The 21,270-nt window shown below is 44.2% G+C and overlaps 1 protein-coding gene across 1 annotated transcript in view; it reads right to left on the reverse strand.

Annotated features, from left to right (window-relative positions):
• Rap2a (RAP2A, member of RAS oncogene family) overlaps nucleotides 1-20,072 on the reverse strand; it is a 37,572-nt gene extending 17,500 nt beyond the window's left edge. Inside the window, exon 1 of the mRNA XM_004651062.2 lies at nucleotides 19,723-20,072. Coding sequence (XP_004651119.1) covers nucleotides 19,723-20,036 — 314 coding nt within the window. The 5' untranslated portion in view covers nucleotides 20,037-20,072. The remainder of the gene's footprint in view (nucleotides 1-19,722) is intronic.
• Between the last annotated feature and the right edge of the window lie 1,198 nt (nucleotides 20,073-21,270).

The raw sequence follows: 21,270 nt of genomic DNA on the forward strand, positions 1-21,270 counted from the left end.
CCAAGCTGGGCGCTTTGGCGCATACCTTTAATCCTAGCAGAGACAAGAGTCAGAGGTAGGAGGATCACCGAGAGTTCGAGGCCACCCTGAGACTACATAGTGAATTCCAGGTCAGCTTGAGCTAGAGTGAGACATTACCTGGAAAAAACAGGAAAAAAAAAAAAAAAAAAAAAAAAGCTGTCCAAAGTCTCCTTTGGGACACATGACCTTATCAAAGTGACAAACATAAAACACACATTTTATCATGAGTGAAAGCTCACATCTGGAGCCAGAGAGATGGCTCAAAGGGTAAAGGTGCTTGCTTACAAAGACTGATGTCCCAGGTTTGATTCCCCAGTACCCATGCAAAAGCCAGATGCACAAAGTACTGCATGCATCTGGAGTTTGTTTGCAGTATCTAGAGGACCTAGCATACCCATAATGTCTGTCTGTCTCTCTCTAAAATAAATAATATTTTAAAAGAAAGGTGAAATCTGAAACCTGTGTGTTTAAAGCAGGCCCAGGCTGAGGAGATTGCTCAGAGAGGAGTGTTTACTGTGTAAGCATGAGGGTCCTAGAGGGCCTGAACCCGCCCAAGTTCAATTCCCTAGCACCCACACAGGTGCTGGGCTGGGCAACAGAATCGCTGTGACTTACTGACCGAAAACACCAGCTCCAGGTTGAGAGGGTCCATCTTATGGAAACACAGGCGAGCAATAGAAGGCACTCAAATTTCTCCCCTGGCTGCCGCCTCCTCCTCCTCCTCCTCTTCCAGCTTTCCCTCCTTTCCTCCCCCCCCCCTCTCTCTCACACACACACAAACACACACAGGGGCACATCATATCACATACTACACCAAATATACTCGACACACACACACACGTGTGCATACACACACACCAAAAAGCAACAAACAGGCCCACCTATTACACTTGAAAAGATTACTGAAAAACATACTTGAGTCAAATGCTCTGAAGTAGTACGCAAGTTACATGAGTTGTCCTCTAAACTTTTATCTGGATTAAATTATAGTTCCTATCTCCTTAGCACCCTTTCAGTTCAGAAATCACTGGCAAAAAATATTTATGAGTTCAAAACTCACATGCATCTCATAAACAGTTACAGTTCAATTACAACTAGTTTTGTTATAGCCATCCCTAAATGAGGAGGGCTTCAAAACTACGAAGAGCTAAGACTTTTAGGAATGTTTAAATTATGAACAGTTTTAATCTGGGAGAAAAATTTTTATTAAATATTTCTTAGTTCCAAATCACTAAGCACAAACAGCTCCAAATAAAACTTTTTTAAAAAACCAAACTATTGCTCAGCGTGATGGCACATGCCTTTAATATCAGCACTCAGAAGGCAGAGATAGGAGGATCGTCATGAGTTCAAGGCCACCCTGAGACTACGTAGTGAATTCCAGGTCAGCCCGGGCCAGAATGAGACCCTACCTCGAAAAACAAAAAAAAATTTAAAAAATTTAAAAATTAAAAAAAAAAAACAACAAATTATTGATGCTGGGGATCTGGCTCAGCTACATGCAAAACCTGCCAGCCTGGGTTCAATTCCTAGCTACCCATAAAGCTCATCACAAAATGTGACCCAAGGCAGGCGTGGTGGCACATGCCTTTAATCCCAGCAGCTGGGAGGCAGAGGTAGGAGGATCTCTATGGTTTGAGGTCACCCTGAGACTACATAGTGAATTCTAGACCCTACCTCAAAAAAAAAAAAAAAGTGACCTAAGGATCTGGAATTCATTTACAGTGGCAAGAGACCATGGTGTACACACACACAGAGACAGAGACAAATGATAATAATAAAAATAAAAATGTTAAGTGTGGGGGGAATTAACATGGAATTTTTTTATAATCATGGAAAATGCTAATAAAAATTTAAAAAATTTTAAAAAATAAAAAATAAAAATGTTGAATTTCTACAATCGTGAGTTCTAGAAAACTAAGGTAACAGCTGAATCAACATCCCAGGAGAGGAAGAGGAAGCCAGCAATGTATGCAAGGTGCTGTGACTGGGCTGTTCAATGAGCACGAGATAAGGGATATCAACTAAAAAAGATGTTCAGTATGATATGAGCAAAAAAAAAAAAAAATGATGACTCAAAACAGAAGAGCAACTAGTTGGAAAGAAGAAGGAATTCTGTGGAGTGATTTGGGAGGGTGGTGGGAGGGGATTATGATCATGGTCTTTTATCTATCAGTATGAAAACTGTCAATGAAAAGTTTTTGTTTTTAAAAAAGCTCTTTGGATCTGAACTAGGCACAGTACTGGGTGTCAGATGGACAAAACAGAAGCAAGTGCACAGTAAGAAAGCAGTGCACATCAGTCACTATCAGCAGAGAGTAAGTCCCCACCCCCATGGCAAACAAGGGACAAGTGCCAGATAGCTCACAGGGTTTCAGGCCAACACTCGAGTCAAAAAAGAAAATGAAACAGGTAGTTATATGAAATCGCTGTGGGCATGGGACAGCGGGTGGGAAGCCAAATGGCTCCAATGGCGTCTAATCACATCAGATACGGGATATGAGAAGCTAACAACAGGTCTGGTGAAGCAGATTATAGGGAACAGACAGAGCAGGAATTATTGGATGTGAGAAAACTCATCCCTTCATTTTCATGCCCACTACAAAAACCCTTTCATTTCCAAACCAACTCCCACCTCAGCTCTTAGGACAGTCTCCGAACTGATCTAATCGCCTATTTCTCACCCTCCTACCTATCTTATATGCTACGTCTACAGTAATTAACTTGAAATATTGTTTTTACAATTCCTCCCAATCCCCGTAACTATTCTTCAAAAATACACAATGGCTCCATAAATGCCTGAATAAAGGTTAACCGTCAAGGTCAACCACAATTAGGTTATAGGCTAGGACCAAGATGGAGTGAACAAGTCAGAGACCTGGATGTGGAGTTAGTTACAGGACCTAGAAATAAGTCCTGGCTCTGCTCCCTTGTGATGTCATTGGGCTGTCCTGAGCCTTGGGCTCTTTTGTAAAGCAGAAATATTAACACATAATGTCAAGGAAGAGGATGGTAATAGCATTACTAGTAACTAGCATCTAGTTTTTCTGTGTGTATGCATCTGTGTATGGGTGGGTGGGTGTGTGTGTGTGTGTGTGTGTATGCATGTAGATAACTTTGGGGACACCGTCCATTTCTTTTTGAGATTGAGTCTCTCACTGGACTACAGCTCACTAACTAGACTAGACTGGCTGGACAGAGAGCTCCAGGGACACCCCGTCTCCATGTCACATCTACAGTGCTGGGATTACAAAAATGTGCTGTCACACCTAGCACTTTTCAGGGAGTACTGGGGATTCAACTCAGATCCTAATACTGGCAAGGTAAGCATGTTATCCACTGAGCTCTCTTTCCAGTCCCAACAACTACCATCTCCTGAGGGCTTGGTATATACCAGACTATGCACTAAGCAATTTACATGAATGATCCATGAAAGTATTATGGATACTGTAAAATACTACAGGAATGCTAATTATTCATCTTGAAGTTCTCTAAACCATCTGTTAGCAAGTCAGTCCTAGAATCTTAATTGTAGTGAGATAACTAGACAATGTACCCAAACTGTTACTTAGTATTTTATCTCCTGTCTCTGGCTTCCATTTGCTGGCCCTATCTAACCATGTGTCTGAAAGTTATTACTCCTGTGGAAAAGATTTAAAATAGTCAGATACACACTATTTCCTCTAAAATCATAAAGGTTGACAAGTAGCTATGTGCTCCACACAGAGGTACTTTTAACCTTCCTGGTGAAGACACAGCTAAGTCATTAGATATGAACACTGCTCTGAAATCCTAGTGAGACAATGTGGAGAAAACAAAGCCCCCTAGCTCTGCAGAGTACCAGGACTTCTGTCACGTCTCATTCCTGCCAGATACCAACAATGCCACCTCTGAAGTCACGTGTAGAACTGAAGGCAAGGAGCACAGGTGCTTGACTGCAGCGCATCCCAGGACTGGAAGTGCTTCTCGATGCTTATACACATAAAAACACAGAAGGGGCGGGAGAAGCGATGGCTTCCAAATGTGAAGTTTTCTCCTGAAGCCCACAGTGGTTCAAGTTACAAATGTCCGTGAGACAATGCAAACACATTTTTGGATGTATGCTCTCTAAAATGATTTATAATTTTTTAGTATCCCTTGCATTAGCAGCTTAACTGTTTAAACTGACTTAATAAGGGGCTTCAAAGATTTGGGGGATGAAGGAGGAATAGTGAAAAAACAAAATGTAGTGACCTGAAGGGACCTCTATTCATAAATTTAACAACATCTCCTGGGGGTTTTCTGTGTTCCGGGTGCTGAGTGTCAAAGTAGAGCTCAGCAGCACCAATACATGAAAGAGCTGCTTATTTACACAGATGAGATGGTCTCTGCCAGCTCTTTATAAACACACACAAGGGCTAAAGTGAAGGACAGGATGCAGTGCCAACTCTGATTATAAGCAGTTGCAAAGGGTACGCACATCTTCAGATTTTCTGCTGAAATAAGTCTCAACATGCTATGTTCTTAATTAAAATTAAATGTCATTTGCCAACTACAGCTATGCACAGGCATTAGTAGAGTAGCTAGGTAGATCCCAGTGGCGGGAGTTTTGCCGTCCATCTTTTGCAAGTTAAGATGCATTCATTCATTCATGTGGTGCTTATTCATCTTTGGGAAATGTTCATTTAAAGCTCTTCACCAAGTCCAAAGGGTCATTAGCACTTTTGACCAAAATAATTTCTAAAATATCAACTTGTTCACTATAAAAATGTCTGATTGTCCCAGATAATTGTGGTTGTTTGAATGCACGTCCGCACAGACTCGGGTGTTTTATTAAAACTTGTAGCTTGGGTCTTCAGCCACCTGGCTAGAGGAGGTGCCACCGGTGGTGGAACCTGGGGTCCAGCTATGAGGTATGTTTAGGGACAAATCTGAACTCCAGCCCAAAGGCATACAGAGGTCTGAGCTCTGGTGGGGTTCCTGCTGCTTGCTGCTTTTTGGTGTTTTTCTGGTTGGTGGAAGTTTCTCTCTCTGCGTGGATTTATGAGTGACAGCCAGCTTCTTCACTATTTGATGAAACTTTCCCTGGATCTATAAGCCTGAAATAAATCCCTTCCTCCCATAAACTGTGTCTGTTTGGAAGTTTATCCCAGCGTCATGGACCCGTCAACAATTGTCATCATGTTAAACAAAAGCACACACTATGCCCAGGTCTAGTAGGCTCAAGTGGTCATTTTAGTAGGTTTCATGGTGTCTGGGTACAGAATTTGGCCAGTGCTCAGAAAAGCAAGTTTCCTGTTCCCAAGAACAAGTCATGAGGAGCTCAGCTGGGGTGGTGGGGCAGGAATGGATGGACTAGAGCGCTTGCCCACGCAGGTCACTGTGGGACCTCTCCTGGGGTTCCCAGCAGGGAAGCTGGCTGCATCTGTCAGCTCACAGGCCTGAGCCTTTCAGACTAGGCCCCAACTGGCTGGGTGCCACTTCTGCCACAGTCTCTTGTTGGCACAGTGAGGGGCAGCCCAGACTCTAGATGAAGAGTTAACAGATCATCTCAATGGAAACTGTCTCAAAGAGTCTGCCACCATCTTGAATCTAGCATCTTCATCAGAAAAGTCCTCTTTCAAACACAGTAAATTTCTAGTTCATGAGGCTTAACAAAACAACAAAAGCAATAAGGATATTGGTCGGGTACAAGAAAGACATATTTAGATAAAAGACAATTACATGCAAAAATGGGATTGTCCAGAATCTGAAAGCACAGGCTTGGAGGTCAGAGTCAAGACTGTAAGTCACTAACAGACTTGAGCTGAAGACAAGCTGCACAGGGACGCACAGGGCAGAAACCAACCAACCGCCACAGCACCTGTGCACACTCTCCTCTGAAGCAAAGGGACAGTTCAGAGCGACAATTCTTATGCAAGGGGGATACTCAGGAGATTTTCTCAAAGCCACTCAGCATGGCCCACGAAAAACAGCTTCAGGACCAAGATGAATTTCTTGCAGTTCAATCAGATGATGTGCTAGAGTGGCCTTAAGGCAAACATTTTCTGTCATCAATAGAAGATCACAAACGCACCGATACATTGCTAAAAGGCTTCCTGCCATAATTAAGGTCCCGATTTGTTAGGCAGCAGCAAATGCTGGCAGGCCGGTATTCCTTCCCACCCTGAGCCCGGGCACCCAGCGGGAGGCCCCCCAGCAAGGGGCTCTGGCAGCAGCTCTATCTACTAAGGTGGCGTTCTGCATGCAACCCTCCTCACTAAATGTAACAGAACCCCAGGACCTGCTGGTGGCCACGGACAGCAAGAACAGATAGAAGGGCTCTATCTATTAATTCCTATTCTGCTAATTATTAATGTCAGACCACTGACTTGTGTGATTAAGATGCAAAACCTAGACAACTTCTTGAGAAACTCTTTTCTCATCTCCTGCTCTTAAAAAAAAAGAAAATACACTGGGCTGGGGAGATAGCCTTGAAAGCTTGAGGACTTGAATTTGGTCCCCAAAACTGATAAGAGAAATTCTGGACTTGGTGGAGGTGCCTATGATTCCAGTGCTTGGGAGGCAGGGACAGGCAATCCCCGGAGTCGGCCAGCCAGTCAGTCTAAGTAGGCAAACTCCAGGCCAATGGAAGACGTGAACTCAAAAGGAGGATATCATTCCTGAGGAACAATGTCCAAAGTAGTCCTCTGGCCTCCATGTACATGTGGCACACACATGTGCACCCTCATATACATGCACATGTACCCAAAGATGCATGCACACAGAATAAAAATAAACAAGTCAGTTTTCTGGCTAGCTTTCCTATGTACGCCATGCACGAGCTAACTTTCTAGTAAGCTTTCACTCATGTATGTATGCATTCAAGCATGTATGCATGCATTTCCAGTGAGCCTTCATGTATATATAAACTTAACTACAGGCCTAATGAAGGGCATACAGTTCTTTACCAAGATTACTAATAGGCAGAATTTGTTTAGATTATTTCCTGAAGCTGGAAAAATCAAAATAGTGTAAATGTGTGTGAGTCATTAGAAGGAGAAATAAATTTTATTTTGGCTATGGTTGATAAAATAAACTGAACATGCTGCTATATTGCTGTGGTCTAAATGTTTATTTTTCTTAAAATTTCTATAGTGAACCCTAACCTCCAATGTGATAGAACTGAGAGCTGGGCACTTTAAAAGGTGATCTCCAACATGACAAACTGTTAGGAGGTGACTCCAACGTGACAGAACTCAGAGTGGGGGTAATTCGGAAGTGAGTGGGAGACTTTCAGAGGTGGTGAGTTACGAGTGTTCTGCTCTCGTAAAAGAGAGAAGATTATTAGCACTTAGGAAATAGGCTTCAGACAGCCATTTTGCCCTTTCTAATGCAGAGGAAGTAGCAACATCTATGAAGAGGCCCTCAGCGGATTCTGCACCTCCTGGCACCTTGATGTTGGCTGTCCTACCTTCCAAATTGTGAGCAATGTAACTGCTGTTTACGCATGTATTACTCAGTCAAGGGTATTTTTGAAATAGCTCCCCAAACGGACCAAAGAAAACATATAATTTTTGTTATTAGACCTATCTACAAAGTTTTGACCTTCTATGAGAAAGAATGAATGAAACATTCCTTAGGAATCATAATAGAAATAGGCATAATAGAAATAATTGTTTCTAGTGGGAAAAACAATATTTTGAAACTTAGAATCAAATTGTTAAAATTATACTTCCTAGTAATTCAATACTGTCAGATATATATTCACCAACAGTGCAACTGGCACATCAGAAGGCTATATATCTTGTACTTGTTTAGCATAATGCCCAGGGAAATGCCATGCAAATGAGATGGCTAAAGTGATATTATTTGATGCTGACAGTAATGACTTTTATATAAAGCCACACTAGATTAGATCTAAATCTACCTACATATAGAAGGCAACTGAGCCTCATTCGTAAGAAACCACATGACAGCATGGGCTTGCAAAGAGATAAATGCTTTATGCTTCATCCTTATTTCTGTGAGTTTTGTTCTCTATCAGAGAGAGAGAGAGAGAACTGATGCACTTGAACTGCAGATATGAGTGCATGGGTTACCTTGTGCTTTGCGTCAACTTGTGCATCTGGCTGACGTGGGACCTGGAGAGTGGAACATGAGCCCTTAGCCTTCACAGGCAAGCGCCTTAACCACCAAGCCATCTCTCCAGCCTTTACTGAAACTTTTTAATTGGTTTTTCAGGAGTGTTACAAGAAACATTTCATGTCCACTGCATCATTAATTACTACATCACCCGTATTATAGATGAGGACATTAAAATACAGAGGATGTTACCTTGCTCCTAACGGCACAACTAGGACGTGCTGGACCCCCACTAAAACCCTATCAGTGCGTCCTGCCCTGACATCACCAGTACCAGGAATGACCAGGAGTGTATGTTACAGTCACTGGAAAGCAAAAGATAGATGCTTTTGTAACGTTTACAGTACAATTCTCCAACCAATTAGAGAAGAAAACATGCATTTCATTTAGAGAGTGCCATAAAGACATCTGGTTAAAAAAAAAAATAGAAATATGTACTGAATAATTAATATGATGTAGGATTTCCACATCTAAATTATTAAGTGGATGGAAAGCATGGAATATAACACTTTCAAATGTTTTAAGTAAAAGGTTTCTCTTGAGTAACTTTACTACATGAGGTGAAGGTATCGTATCTATAATTATCATCATCTTGTGTGTGTGTGTATGTGTACTTGTATGTGTGTGATGCATGCGTGATGTCTGGTGTGTGCAAGTGGGGGGGCATGTGTGTCATATGTAGTGCATGCGTGTGATACAGGCATGTGGGGTAGGAGGTGTGCACAGGCATGTGTGGTGGGCGGTACAATACATGCATGTGTGGCGTGTGGCACATGCATGTGGGGTGGGAAGTGTAGTATTGCATGTGTGGTGTGCGGCACATGCATGAGTGTGTGCAGACGTGCTCTTGGGTGTACTCTTACTGTGCACTGTGTCTTTCCTGTTGAGACTGACTGGGTCTCCCTCAGCCCGGAGGTGCTGTCAGTCACTGAGCCCCAAAGATTCTCTGGGCTCTACTCCTCCTGTCCCAATCCCCCCACCCAGTGGACTAGGGTTACAGACATATGTGGTCTCACTCAGCCTTTTATGTGGGTTGTGAGGAGTCAAGCTTGATGGTCTCCAGCCCCAGAGGCTCTTTACACTTAAGGGGCAAGTGCTCTTAACCACTGAACCTTCTCCCCAGCCCTTGTCTATTTACCCTACTGCCTTCCTTCACAGTAGGAGACCAACACCTTCCTGAACCGGAATACCAAGCCCCTGAATCCTCAGCAAAACTAGTAGTGGTGGAGTCAAATGCACTTCAAGTTGAATACTCCTTATCTGAAATGTCTGGGGTCAGAAATGCTTTAGACTGTAAGTTTTAGAAGATTTATATACTTAATAAGTTACCTTATGGATGGAATCCGTATCTAAACATACGAGCCACCCCCAAACCCAAATAAACTAATTGTTTCACGTGTACCTTCTACACATGGCCTGAAACCACTGTTTGCATGCATGCACATATGTGCATGTGTGCCTGGGTGTGGAGACCAGAGCACCTCAATGTTGTCCTAAGGAACATTGTCCACCTCCTTCAAGGTAGGGCCTGTCATTGGCCTGGAGCTCACCCATTAGGCTAGAGTAGCTAGCCAACAAGTCTTGGAGACCCCTGTTTCTCTGTGCCCCATGCACTGCCACATACAGCATTTTCAGTACCAGGGATCAAACTCAGGTCCTCTTGCTTGGGAGGTAAACACTTTACTCACTGAGCCATTTCCTTGACATCCTGATATGAAATGTATGCAATGTTTTTACTGCATCTGGCCAGGTGTGGAATTTTCCACTTGTTGCCATAATGTTGGTGGTCAAGATTTTGGGTTTGGGAGTACTTCAGATTTCACTTTTTTAAATTAGGGAGGCTCAACTTGTTCAACATTCCTTGCTCTATGCTAAGTTTCCAACAAGGCAGCTTCCTTCCTCACTAGAATGAACAACATTGTATGACTAAATGCTATCCTGCTGTGTAAGAAAGGTACCATTTATTGACTTGGGCTGGGAAGTACCTGATTTTCATATTCTCACCTACAACTGTAGGAAAGTTGAAAAGTAGGAGAAATGACAAGAATCATTTCAAAGCACTAAACAGACAGTTCTACTTAGTGTTCTTGAAATCAGATAAGCCAAAACAACAGTCTCTAAGTTATACGTGATGAGATCATTTTGGTGGGCGATGGAGGACACCTAAGCATAAGGAATGAAGTAGAAAAGAGTAGCATGTGTACTGCAAGCAACACAGCAAGGTTCCTGTTTTATGAAACACTGCCTTCTCTATAGTTTGTACCTAAGCACGTGTATACACTAAATCATAAAATAAAACATATGTGAGCCCTGGTTAGGAAAATGTGAAGGTCACCAATTAATGAACCAATGGTAGACAGCATTTTTCACTATTTTGGTGTTTTACAGGTAATTAAACAAGAGTTAAAAGTCACCACATTTCTCTTTAAAATATCATTTTAAGACCGGGGAAGCTGTTCAGCAAGTAAGAAGGCTTGTCAGGCGAGTGTGAGGACCACACAGAAGCTAGGCATGCCTATGTATGCCTGCAACCCCAGTCCTGTACTGGGCAGAGACTGGAGAACTGCTGGGGCTCACTGGTCAGCCAGTCTGACTTAAAAAAAAAAAAAAAAAAAAAAAAGGAGGAGGAGGAAAAAGAGAAGGAGAAGAAAAGAATTAAAATGGCAGCTCCAGGTTCGGTGAGAGACTCGGTGTCAAGGAAACACCTCGGAAGAGTGACTGAGAAGGCCACCCTCCATTTTCCTCTGCCTCCACATGCAGGAGCATGGCACACACTACACGTACTAGACATAGCACGCACACGCGCCAGCACATAATCTTGATGTGTCTTTAAGTCTCACATTAGTAAAGGCAAAAATAAAAAATAGGAATAAAACCTACCTATCCAGTTGAGCCTGGATGGCATTTCACCATGAACAAGAATGTGTAATTTAGGTCTGCTTACTTAACCAGGTGCAATCTACTTTAAAGAACTTATTCAGGTAGACTTCTTAGCAAGATGGGCTCAAAAGCACATTTCCAACATTTAGATGCATCAGACTTCCAAAGACTTCCAAAGTGGATTTCCTACTGGACTCTGGACTCCCTAAACCATGACTTTAATACAATATGCCACTGATAATTGATTCAATTACCCAATAACCTTGTTCTACCTCACTTCAAAGCACTTCATTTCACATCAATGACCTGCAGTTTAAACAGAAATTTATTAAAAGTTAAGTTTGTTTTCTATTACAGCTGTCATATCAGTGGGGAAAAGGTGATATAGCTGGAGTCATAGGCTTGCTATGTTCAGAGATTCTCATCTTTTAGGAGTACCAACCTAAGTCTATTTAGTATTCAGCATATACATTCATAAAATCTTAGCAACTTGAAAATGCTATTTTTCAGATATATTGGATTTCTTTAAATTTTACTAACATTTTTATGATTTAGTTGTACATTTTAATATGGCATAGTTCTACATATTATTAATCTTGTATAATAGACTTCCAACAGAAATACTGTTTACATATTGAACTGTGCAATTATGCAGCCTCTAAGTTTTGAGTCTTGTTTGTAAGTCCTACTTATATTCAAACTCCAATAATTTCTCAGCAGATGTAAAAGTATGTACAACTTCTTTTTATATTTATTTTATTTTTATGAGCCTGAAAAATGTAAGACTTTAAGAAAATAGTAACAATGGAAAGAAATGGGTAACAAGAAAAATTCAAAACAGAATCAAAGAAATCCCTAGAGCAAAACCATATAGCCTATAATAAAATAAAAATAATAAAACAAAAGCTGTATATAATAATTTCAAAAAATTCATCAGGTATGGTAGTGTATGCCTTTAATCTCAGCAACAGGGAGGCAGAGGTAGGAAGATCACTGAGAGTTCAAGGCCACCTGAGACTACATAGTGATTTCCAGGTCAGCCTGGGCTACAGTGGGACCCTACCTCAAAAAAAACAAAAATAAAAAAATTCCTAAGGAGGTTCTCTAACAAAGTGTATGAGTTTGTTAATAATAATCTTTGCTTAGCTATACATACACACATGTACTTTAACTTACTTCAATAACCCATATGTAAAATCCTACAAGTTTCCACAGCCATTAAATCATCTACCTTTTCCACAATGTTTATTAATTACCTGACTTTCCCTGGAAGATGGCTGTGAAATTATTATCACCCACTTGCTGGTGGCCTGAGTATTTCCCATTCAGCTAACAGTCATTCACCTTTCTGACTGTCCGTGTGTTCTTTCTGCCACAGGATCAAGTGTAGTGGAATGGATGGCTAGATATTCAAATTGCTTTTGTTTTGTACCACTTGAAATATAACAATTCCTCTGGTGCATCAAATCTTAGTAAGCAAGGCTTGAAGGTTACAAGCTGCTGATCCTTTAGGGTTCACTAATAAACTTCATCCCTTCCCCTCACTGCATTAGCCAGAGAGAGCTGGCTGAAGGGAGATCATCACCTACTCTACAAAGTGAACTTTAAAAAACTCCAATCCGGCCGGGCATGGTGGCGCACGCCTTTAATCCCAGCACTTGGGAGGCAGAGGTAAGAGGATCGCCGTGAATTCAAGGCCACCCTGAGACTACAGAGTTAATTCCAGGTCAGCCAGGACCAGAGTGAGACCCTACCTCAAAAAAAAGAAAAAACTCCAATCCCCTCTGGAGTGGTGGCACTGGCCTTTAATCCCAGCACTTGGGAGGCAGAGGTAGGAGGATTGCTGTGAGTTTGAGGCCAGCCCGAAACTACAAACTGTGTTCCAGCTCAGTCTGGGCTAGAGCAAGACCCTACCTTGAGAAACAAACAAACAAGTCCAATCTCAGGACCACAAAGAGAAAAGTGCTGTACTGGAATGTGATATTTTTACAATGCAGCAAAAATAAGCTTCCCTTTCTAAAGAAAAAAGAACACTTTGGAGCATAAATGATTCATTGTACAAAGTTTTACTTATGCAATGAGTAAAGTCCTAGAGTACAGCATGGTGTCTCTAATCAACACTTAGATGCTTGCGAATGTGCTGAGACTATATCCTAAGTATTAGTATCACAAATAAAAATGAATGAATGGATACTGAATGCAAAGGGGCGACAGACAGGTTTACACCACTGGTTGGGTGTGAGATTTTCCTGTTGCATGCTTATCACCAAACATTTAAGTTGTATACCTCAAGTATGTATGTACAGCTTTGTGTACACCAATCATAGCTGAATGGATCTGGTTTTTAAAAGTTCTCAGGGGCTGGAGAGATGGCTTAGTAGTTAAGGCACTTGCCTGCAAAGCCTAAAGATCCATGTTTGACTCCCCAGATGCCATGTAAGCCAGACGCACGTGCGCACAAGTTTGCACATATATCTGGAGTTCGTCTACAGTGGCTACAGGCCCTGACATGCCAATTCCCTTTTTTTTTCTCTCTCTCTTTCTCATAAAAAAAAGGGGGGGGGCAGTCTGTTGGGCTTGCCTCAAAAAAAAAAAAAAAGAATTCTCAGAATCTTTTCAAAAACAAATTCTGTTTTTCAATCACTCTAATGAAAGAGGAATATCACTTACAAGACTTCCCCTTTCCTGTTAGTTTCATTATTTTACATTGTTAATGTCTTCAGGCTGATACTCTATTTTATGACCATAATGCTTAGTATTTTACTCAAATGGATCCTTTTCTTTCTTTCTTTTTAACAAATTCCAGATGCATGCCCCACCTTGTGCATCTGGCTAACATGGGTCCTGGGGAATTGAGCCTCCAACCAGGGTCCTTAGGCTTCAAGGCAAGTGCTTAACCACTAAGCCATCTCTCCAGCCCTGGATCCATTTTTTTGTTTGTTTGTTTTTTTGTTTATTGAGGTAGGGTCTCACTCTAGCTCAGGCTGACCTGGAATTCACTATGTAGTCTCAGGGTGGCCTCGAACTCTTGGTAATCCTCAGACCTCTGACTCTCGAGTGCTGGGATTAAAGACGTGCGCCACCATGCCAGGCTCTGGATCCATTTTTTATCTATACTCAATTCTTCATTTTATGTTTGACTGTCAGGATTTAGTCATCAATTTTTCATGACACACAGTTATTAATTTTAAAACCATGACTCACAGCTATTAGGCCCTGTACTTTGGAAGCTCAGGTTTGGACTGAATTTTGGATCGTGGAGGAGGTGTTTGTGAAAGAAGGAACGGGAGCAGAGCTCCACAGTCTCGTGGCACACACATCATTTGATATACTGTCTGGTTTCAGTTCCAGGGCACCAATTGGTCAAGGGCCAAAGATCAATATGTAGCAGTTGGCAACATGCTTTTGTTTTAGAGGACATTTTTATTGCTACTTACTGTGAGGAGAGTGGCAAACAATTAGCTGGATTATTTAAAGGATATGAAAATGTTTAAAATCATTTTTAAAAGCAATAACTTACCTCGCTCCCAGTCTTAGAACATGTCATGGCTTCTAGCCTAGTGCGATGAACAGTCTCCATTGCTTCCCACGAAGCTCCCCGTTCATTCCAAATCTATTCCCCACCATTTCTAATCTCTCCACAGCGACTCTTCCACTGTCAATCTAAACCATGCAGGTGATCCCAAGTCTTTACACTCATACATAACCTGACTTTGAGGCTTCATTAGCATATTCTAATCACTTATTAGGCACATCTCCTAGACTGACATGACCTCTCCCATCTAGCCCAGCATAATCCCCTTGCTCACATTCAAAATGCCAGGCTTACTTTTGACCTTCGCCTCTTCCACTGTTTGTAACTCATTCCTTACATTGTACTTCATATAGATACTAAATTATAATGCCTATTCCTCCTGTTATAAAACTGAACCATTACCATCTATCATTTCACCTGTTACCATTTCTATTATGGTCTTTGACTACAGGATCAACTCCAGTGTCTTTAACCTTCTGCCATTAAGCTTGAAATTTTTCTAGGGACTGGGAAGATGGCTCAGCAGTTAAAGGTGCTTGTTTGCAAAGCCTGACATCCAAGATTCACTTTCTTGGTGTTTAATGGCAGTAGCAGAAGGCCATGCCCTCCCTAACAAAGAGCAAGTGCGTGCACATGCACATATGTGTGCACATGCACACAGACACACACGCACACACAAACGCATGTGCAAATAAGTAGTTGAAAAAATGTTTCATATCACCTCTTGTCACATTTCTACATAAGTTTCTAGTTCAGTCCATCTAGGCACTTGCTCGCAGAGCCTAAGGACCCAGGTTCAATTCCCCAGTACCATGTAAGCCAGATGCACATGGTGGCACATGTGTCTGGATTCTATCTGCCTCCCCAGCTCTCTTTCAAATAAATAAATGATTTAAAAAAAAAAAAAGTGGTCAAGGAAACTGAGACCAAAGAGCAGTACACATGCTTTGCTTTCTGAATGTGCCCACGTCAGCATGGCTTTATTGTTTCCTATCACCACGAGCCGCACTGAGCACACTGGCTTGGAGTTCAGTGAGAACCCGGCTGCACGCAAAGCACCACAGCAACGTTGAGCACTGAACGCTGCAGGAACAAGAGAGACAGGGAGCGCTCGTGTCCACACCGTGAGCGGTGCAGGGAGGAGCAGGTGTGAGGCGAGTCCTCGCGACAAGACCCGAGAGGCGCTCCTCCCATACAGAAGGGAGGGACACAGGGCTTCCCGTGAGCACACCGAACTCTTCTAAGTGGGGCTGAAAGAATAAACAGCAGTAGCTAGAGTGGACAGGGATCTCCACGGGCAAGGATGGCGAGAGCGCGCCAAGCTTTGAAAGTCACGCTGAAGGTTTCTGGGCTGTATGCTAAGAAAAACTCAGCCTGGAACAATACAGTGCACTCCCAGACACCTCAAGTCAGGCTCACAGCTAACTCTGGAATGAGTAAGAGAGAGGGAAGCAGTTATGAAACCTGAAAAATTCCAGTTTTAGTACCATGAAGACATGTCTGTACCCAGCCACTCTTCTCTGTGTGCCTCACCCCAACTCAAATTGGACGAGAACGGGAGGGAGGGAGGATGTGTGGGTTTGGGGATGTAGCCCAGTGGAATACACTTTCCCGGCAAGCACACCACCTTGAGCTCAATGCTTGGCACTAAAAAACAAAATGGGTGTGAATTTATGTATGGCCGTTTTCAGTTGGTCCGTTTGGTTGAGACAAGAAGAGTGAAAGAATGACAGCTATAACTGTTTCAAAGCAATCTCTGTATCAGGTACTCTGTTGGGCACCTTTGATGCATATGTTCCACTTCATTCTAATGCCTCCTGGAGTACATGCCATTTGAAATAGGTAAGCATTCCTCAAATCATATACAACCAGATATCTACGGCCACACCATCCTGATTACGCCCGTCCTTGTCACATACAACCAGAGCTGTGCTGCCCAACATGGTGGCCTAGGACAATCAAACACTTGAAGAGTAGCTAGTCATGCCAGAATTCAGAGACATACTGTAAAAAGCTAAATATCTCTAATAATTTTTTAATATTGATAACATGTTGAAATGACAAAAAAAAATTGGCTACAATAAGTTAAACACAATGCATTAAATTGTAACTGTTGTTGATGTTTTAAAGCAGGTGCCAGCAATTTTTCAACTACTCATATGGTTCACACTCTATTTCTATCCAACAGTGCTACCCTAAACTGAAGGTGGGAGGTTAAATGGGCCAGCAGCTACCAAGTGGAGAGGAGGCTACACCGATTCAAACACAGCTTAGTTTAAATACTCTCTCCATCAATGACCAGGCTTGGCTAAGGTACCAAATCCATCTGCAGTTCAATGTCATCTGTGCTATGGTGACATTAGCTATTCCCAAGCAACTGCTGTACACAGTGTATAAAGCAATGAGCTGGCAAGCAATGGGCAAATGGGAGAAAAGAATACTGGTTATCTCCTGCAGCAGCTTCTTAGTGCAAAAATCAGTCCGTAGCTGGGTCTGGTGGTGCACACCCTTAATCCCAGCACTTAGGAGGCTGAGGTAAGAAGAGCGCCATGAGTTCAGTGCCAGCCTGGGCTCGACTAAAACCCTGCCTCAAAAAAAAAAAAAAAGAGGGCTGGAGGGATGGCTTAGCAGTTAAGGCATTTGCTTGCAAAGCCAAAGGACCCAGGTTCGATCCCCAGGACCCATGTTAGCCAGATGCACAAGGGGGGTGCACGTGTCTAGAGATCCTATGCAGTGGCTGGAGGCCCTGGCACACCCATTCATTCTCTTTCTCTCTCTGTCCCTCTTTCTCTGTCAAATAAATAAATAAATGAAAACAAAATATTTGAAAAACAAAAAAACCTTGCAGTAAAAAAGAAAAGAAAATGGGTCTTCAAACACGTGGAAAACCCATTTATTTGAAAATCGTGCTTCATCTAAAGTGGCTCCCTGCTTCAGGTTAATGCACAGTATTATAAATCGTCATCAACAGTTGTTCTTCTCCGATAATGATGGAGTTAAGGCAAGGAATAAAAAGCAAGACAGAAGTGTGCGCCCATGTGGTTCTGATTCATAGGTTATCTTCTAGTGCTTGTGAGCTCTCAGGGTGACTTACTTCTAGTGAAGAGCCTGTGAGCTCTCAGGTGACTCATTCTAGTGAACAGTTGTGAGCTCTTATTCTGCTCATCAGTTTTCTTTATTCCCCAAGAACTGAAAGCAGTGAGGTGGTTAGTGGAATTTTAATGTACTTTCTTTTCCTGGGTCATACTGTAAACAGATTGCTCCAGCAAGACTAGCTCATTATTAAAACCAAGAAATGGAGTCTGCACTAAATCTCCAGGAACCACAAGATGATGTGGACCACTCTACCAAGTCTTTTCCCTAGGCTTGTGTCAAGAAGCCAGCCCTTGGCTAGAGAAATGGCTCTGTGATTAAGATGCTTGCCTGCAAAGCCTGATGACCTAGGTTTGATTCCCCAGTACTCACATAAAGCCCGATGCAGAAAGTGGTGTCTACATCTGGAGTTCATGTGCAGTGGTTAGAGGCTTTGGCCGACCCATAATATCATATTCATTCATTCTCTCTCTTTCCTTGCAAATAAATATTTTAAAAAACCAGCCCTACACTGATGTGTGCATACTTTACACATATGCACTGAAACGTGAGGCAAGAACAGATAGAGCATTTATATAGGCTATTATTTGATGTATTAGACTTGAAACTCACAAATGTTAGGAGACCACTTTAGTCTGTGACTTACTTTTAATTGACTGTTGCAGGGGGAGGTGAATAATTAAGGATCTGAGTCACTTAAACGTAGCCACTCAAGTGACATAAACAAAGTTTAACATCAAAACTGTTCATCTCTTAACTATGAAAGAACTTTAAGAAAATGAGAGGAAAAGTAAAAGGTTACCAGATTCACAGATTTCAGAACCAAGAAGAGACCATAACGACACTGTACTCTAATTTGGAATCTAATGCAAGAAAAAACATACCAAGCTTCCTTTAAGATATCAATATGCACACTTAATTAACTGGCAAGGGGCTATGAGGAAAGGGCATTCCCTCTGGTCTCATATGAAGGGTTAAGAGTCTTGTAATGAATGTCTGAGCATCTCCTGAAGACAGCTGACTTGGTCCTGGCTCTGAAATGAGACCGCATCTACACTACACTTCCAACTTGTAGTAAATGTCTTCAAATTGAGGGCCATGGTAAGAATAAACCTGGAAAATTAGCAGCTGTATTAAGGATCATATAAGGTATGTTTAAGAAAAACTAGAAAAATTTTGCCAAAACTCTGATATGTTACTCATATTCAAAGTTAAGGAGAAAAATGTATTTTATCCAAATAACCAAACATTTAAAGCATTGACATCGTCAACCATATCCAAAATACATACCCTGAGGTTTGGATCAGGAAAAAAAAAAAAAAGCTTATTTTCCTTAACTTTAAATTAACCAATACTTGAGCCACACCTTTAAAGAAACTTTTATTTCCAGCAAACCTCCCTCCCCACTGTTTTACCAGGGAAAGTGGATAGACTAATAAGAGTGAAACCTTTTTTTTTTCAAGTGAACGGCATATTTGTGTTCCTATGTGCCAACATTCTCGCAAACTCACTGAGCTGTTAACGACGTCTTTAAGTTATGTGACAACCTGTCTTTAAAGTTTTGCACTAAAATTACTTTTTTTTTTTTTGTCCAGCGCCTTAGCAGCATTAAATCTTTCCCGCGACGAGAAAGGTCTCTTTCCCATTCGAACTTTACAGGGTCCGTGCATGCAATTTTTCCTGTCAGCCCTCGCACAGGTAAAGGCATCGTGCATGCCATGCGGGCAACCTTCCTCCCCTAACGCAGCTTTCCCTTCTCTCCAGGACGCACACCTTACCCCACTCCTTTTCCAACCCCTGCAAAGTTTTATTCAAAGTTTCTTTCTTTGGGGGTCCGGTGTGAGGGCTGGCTAATGTCCTAGAGACAAAGAGATGTGCTGGGAGTTAATGGGATGCCAAATTTGAGTTGTGAAACAAAGCAGTCCGATTTGTGATGCAGGAACAGGAGGAGGAGGTAAAAAGCCTGAGCTCCCTCTCCCCATGGCCTCGCTCCTATCCCAGCCCGCGCCGCGCCAGGAGTTCCCGGGCCCGGGACGCCGAGACCCCCTCCCCCCCGAAGCCCCCTCGCACCCCGCGCCCGGCTGGCTCACCGCTTGACTCGGATGATCTGATCCCGCATGGGCTTGATGTCCTGGAAGCTCTGCTGGTTGACCAGGCTGTAGACGAGGATGAAGCCCTGGCCGTTCTTGATGTACAGGTCCCGCATGGACGCGAACTGCTCGGTGCCCGCCGTGTCCAGGATCTCCAGCACCGACGGCGACGAGTCCACCTCGATCTCCTTGCGGTAGAAGTCCTCGATCGTGGGGTCGTATTTCTCGATGAAGGTACCGGTCACGAACTGCACGGTCAGGGCGGATTTACCTACCCCGCCCGAGCCCAGCACCACCACTTTGTACTCGCGCATCGTCCCTCCACGGCCTCCGCCGTCCGCGACATAGACCTCCGCCCGCCCGCCCGCCCGCCCCGCCGCGTCCCGACCCGCCCGCCTGCCCCGCGGCCCCGCCGCCTCTCCGAGGCCGCCCGCACCTCACGGCCGAGGCAGCTTCCCGGGCGCCGGCGGTAACGGCGGGGGCGGCGGCGACGGGGCGGCAGCGGACGGACCAGCGGCCCGGTGCACGGACATGAGCCGAGCCGCACGGCGATGCGGACCCGCGGGCGCCGGCAGGGACTATGGGGAGAGCCGGAGTCAGAGCCGCCCCACCTCCAGCCCGCAGTGCCTACCGCCCCGCCCAGCCCGGCTCCCGCCCCTCGCGCCTCCACGCCCAGCTCCCGCCCTCCGCCGCCGCCGCCGCCGCCGCTTTCCCCTCGGGCGCCCGAGCGCGCGCCCGACACCCAGCCGCAGAGCTGCCGGGTGAGGGGCGTGGCCTCCGTCCGGGGGCGTGGCCTCCTCGCGGCCCCGCCTCCGCTTCCTGTCGCTTAGCGACGGGCCGCGCGCGCTCCCGAAAGACGCAGCGCCCCGTCCGCCACGCAACGCCGAACCCTACGCGCCTGCGCCCTGCGCGTGCGCGCTTCCTGCGCGAGGCGTGATCGGCGGCAGACTCCCACGCTAATTTAGCAGAGGCCGTGGCAAACCTGAGGCCGGGAGGAGGAGATGCCAGGGCGTTGCAGTCCCCCAGAACACCCACTCTGCCAGCTCTGGGGAAGGGGGGGGGCGGCGCCTTGACTTTGCCTTTAAGGAGACGAGCTCATGGAGGGCTGGGTCGGAGGTTACGTAACCAAACAGGCTGGGTTTCCAGCGTCAGGACACTGAGGGAGGGGGAAACCGCGAAGGGGAGAGTGGTGTCTCCTAGACAGCACGCAAGCAGCGTCGACGCCGGATGACGTCACTATCCCCGCCCCGCCGATGTTCCATTGAAATCCCAGCTCTTCCCACGCCCTGATTGACTGCCCGGGGTTCGCGGAAAACCTGGATTGCGGAGCGAGGCTGAAGACCGCGGGACATCTCTTAGCAACAGCCCGCCTGGGGACCGCTAGTCAAAGCTTGCCTTCGTTCTAGCCAATCAGGTCACGTTGCTCAACCCTTCCTTCAACCAATCGGGATCAATTGTAGTCGTAGGCTGGGTCAACCCACCTCCCGGGCTGGGCGTGTGCTCTTGGGCACGCTCTGCTAGCCAATCGCAAGCGAGCTGATGATGACG

Source organism: Jaculus jaculus, chromosome 3 (assembly GCF_020740685.1).
Source record: "Jaculus jaculus isolate mJacJac1 chromosome 3, mJacJac1.mat.Y.cur, whole genome shotgun sequence".
Taxonomy (NCBI): domain Eukaryota; kingdom Metazoa; phylum Chordata; class Mammalia; order Rodentia; family Dipodidae; genus Jaculus; species Jaculus jaculus.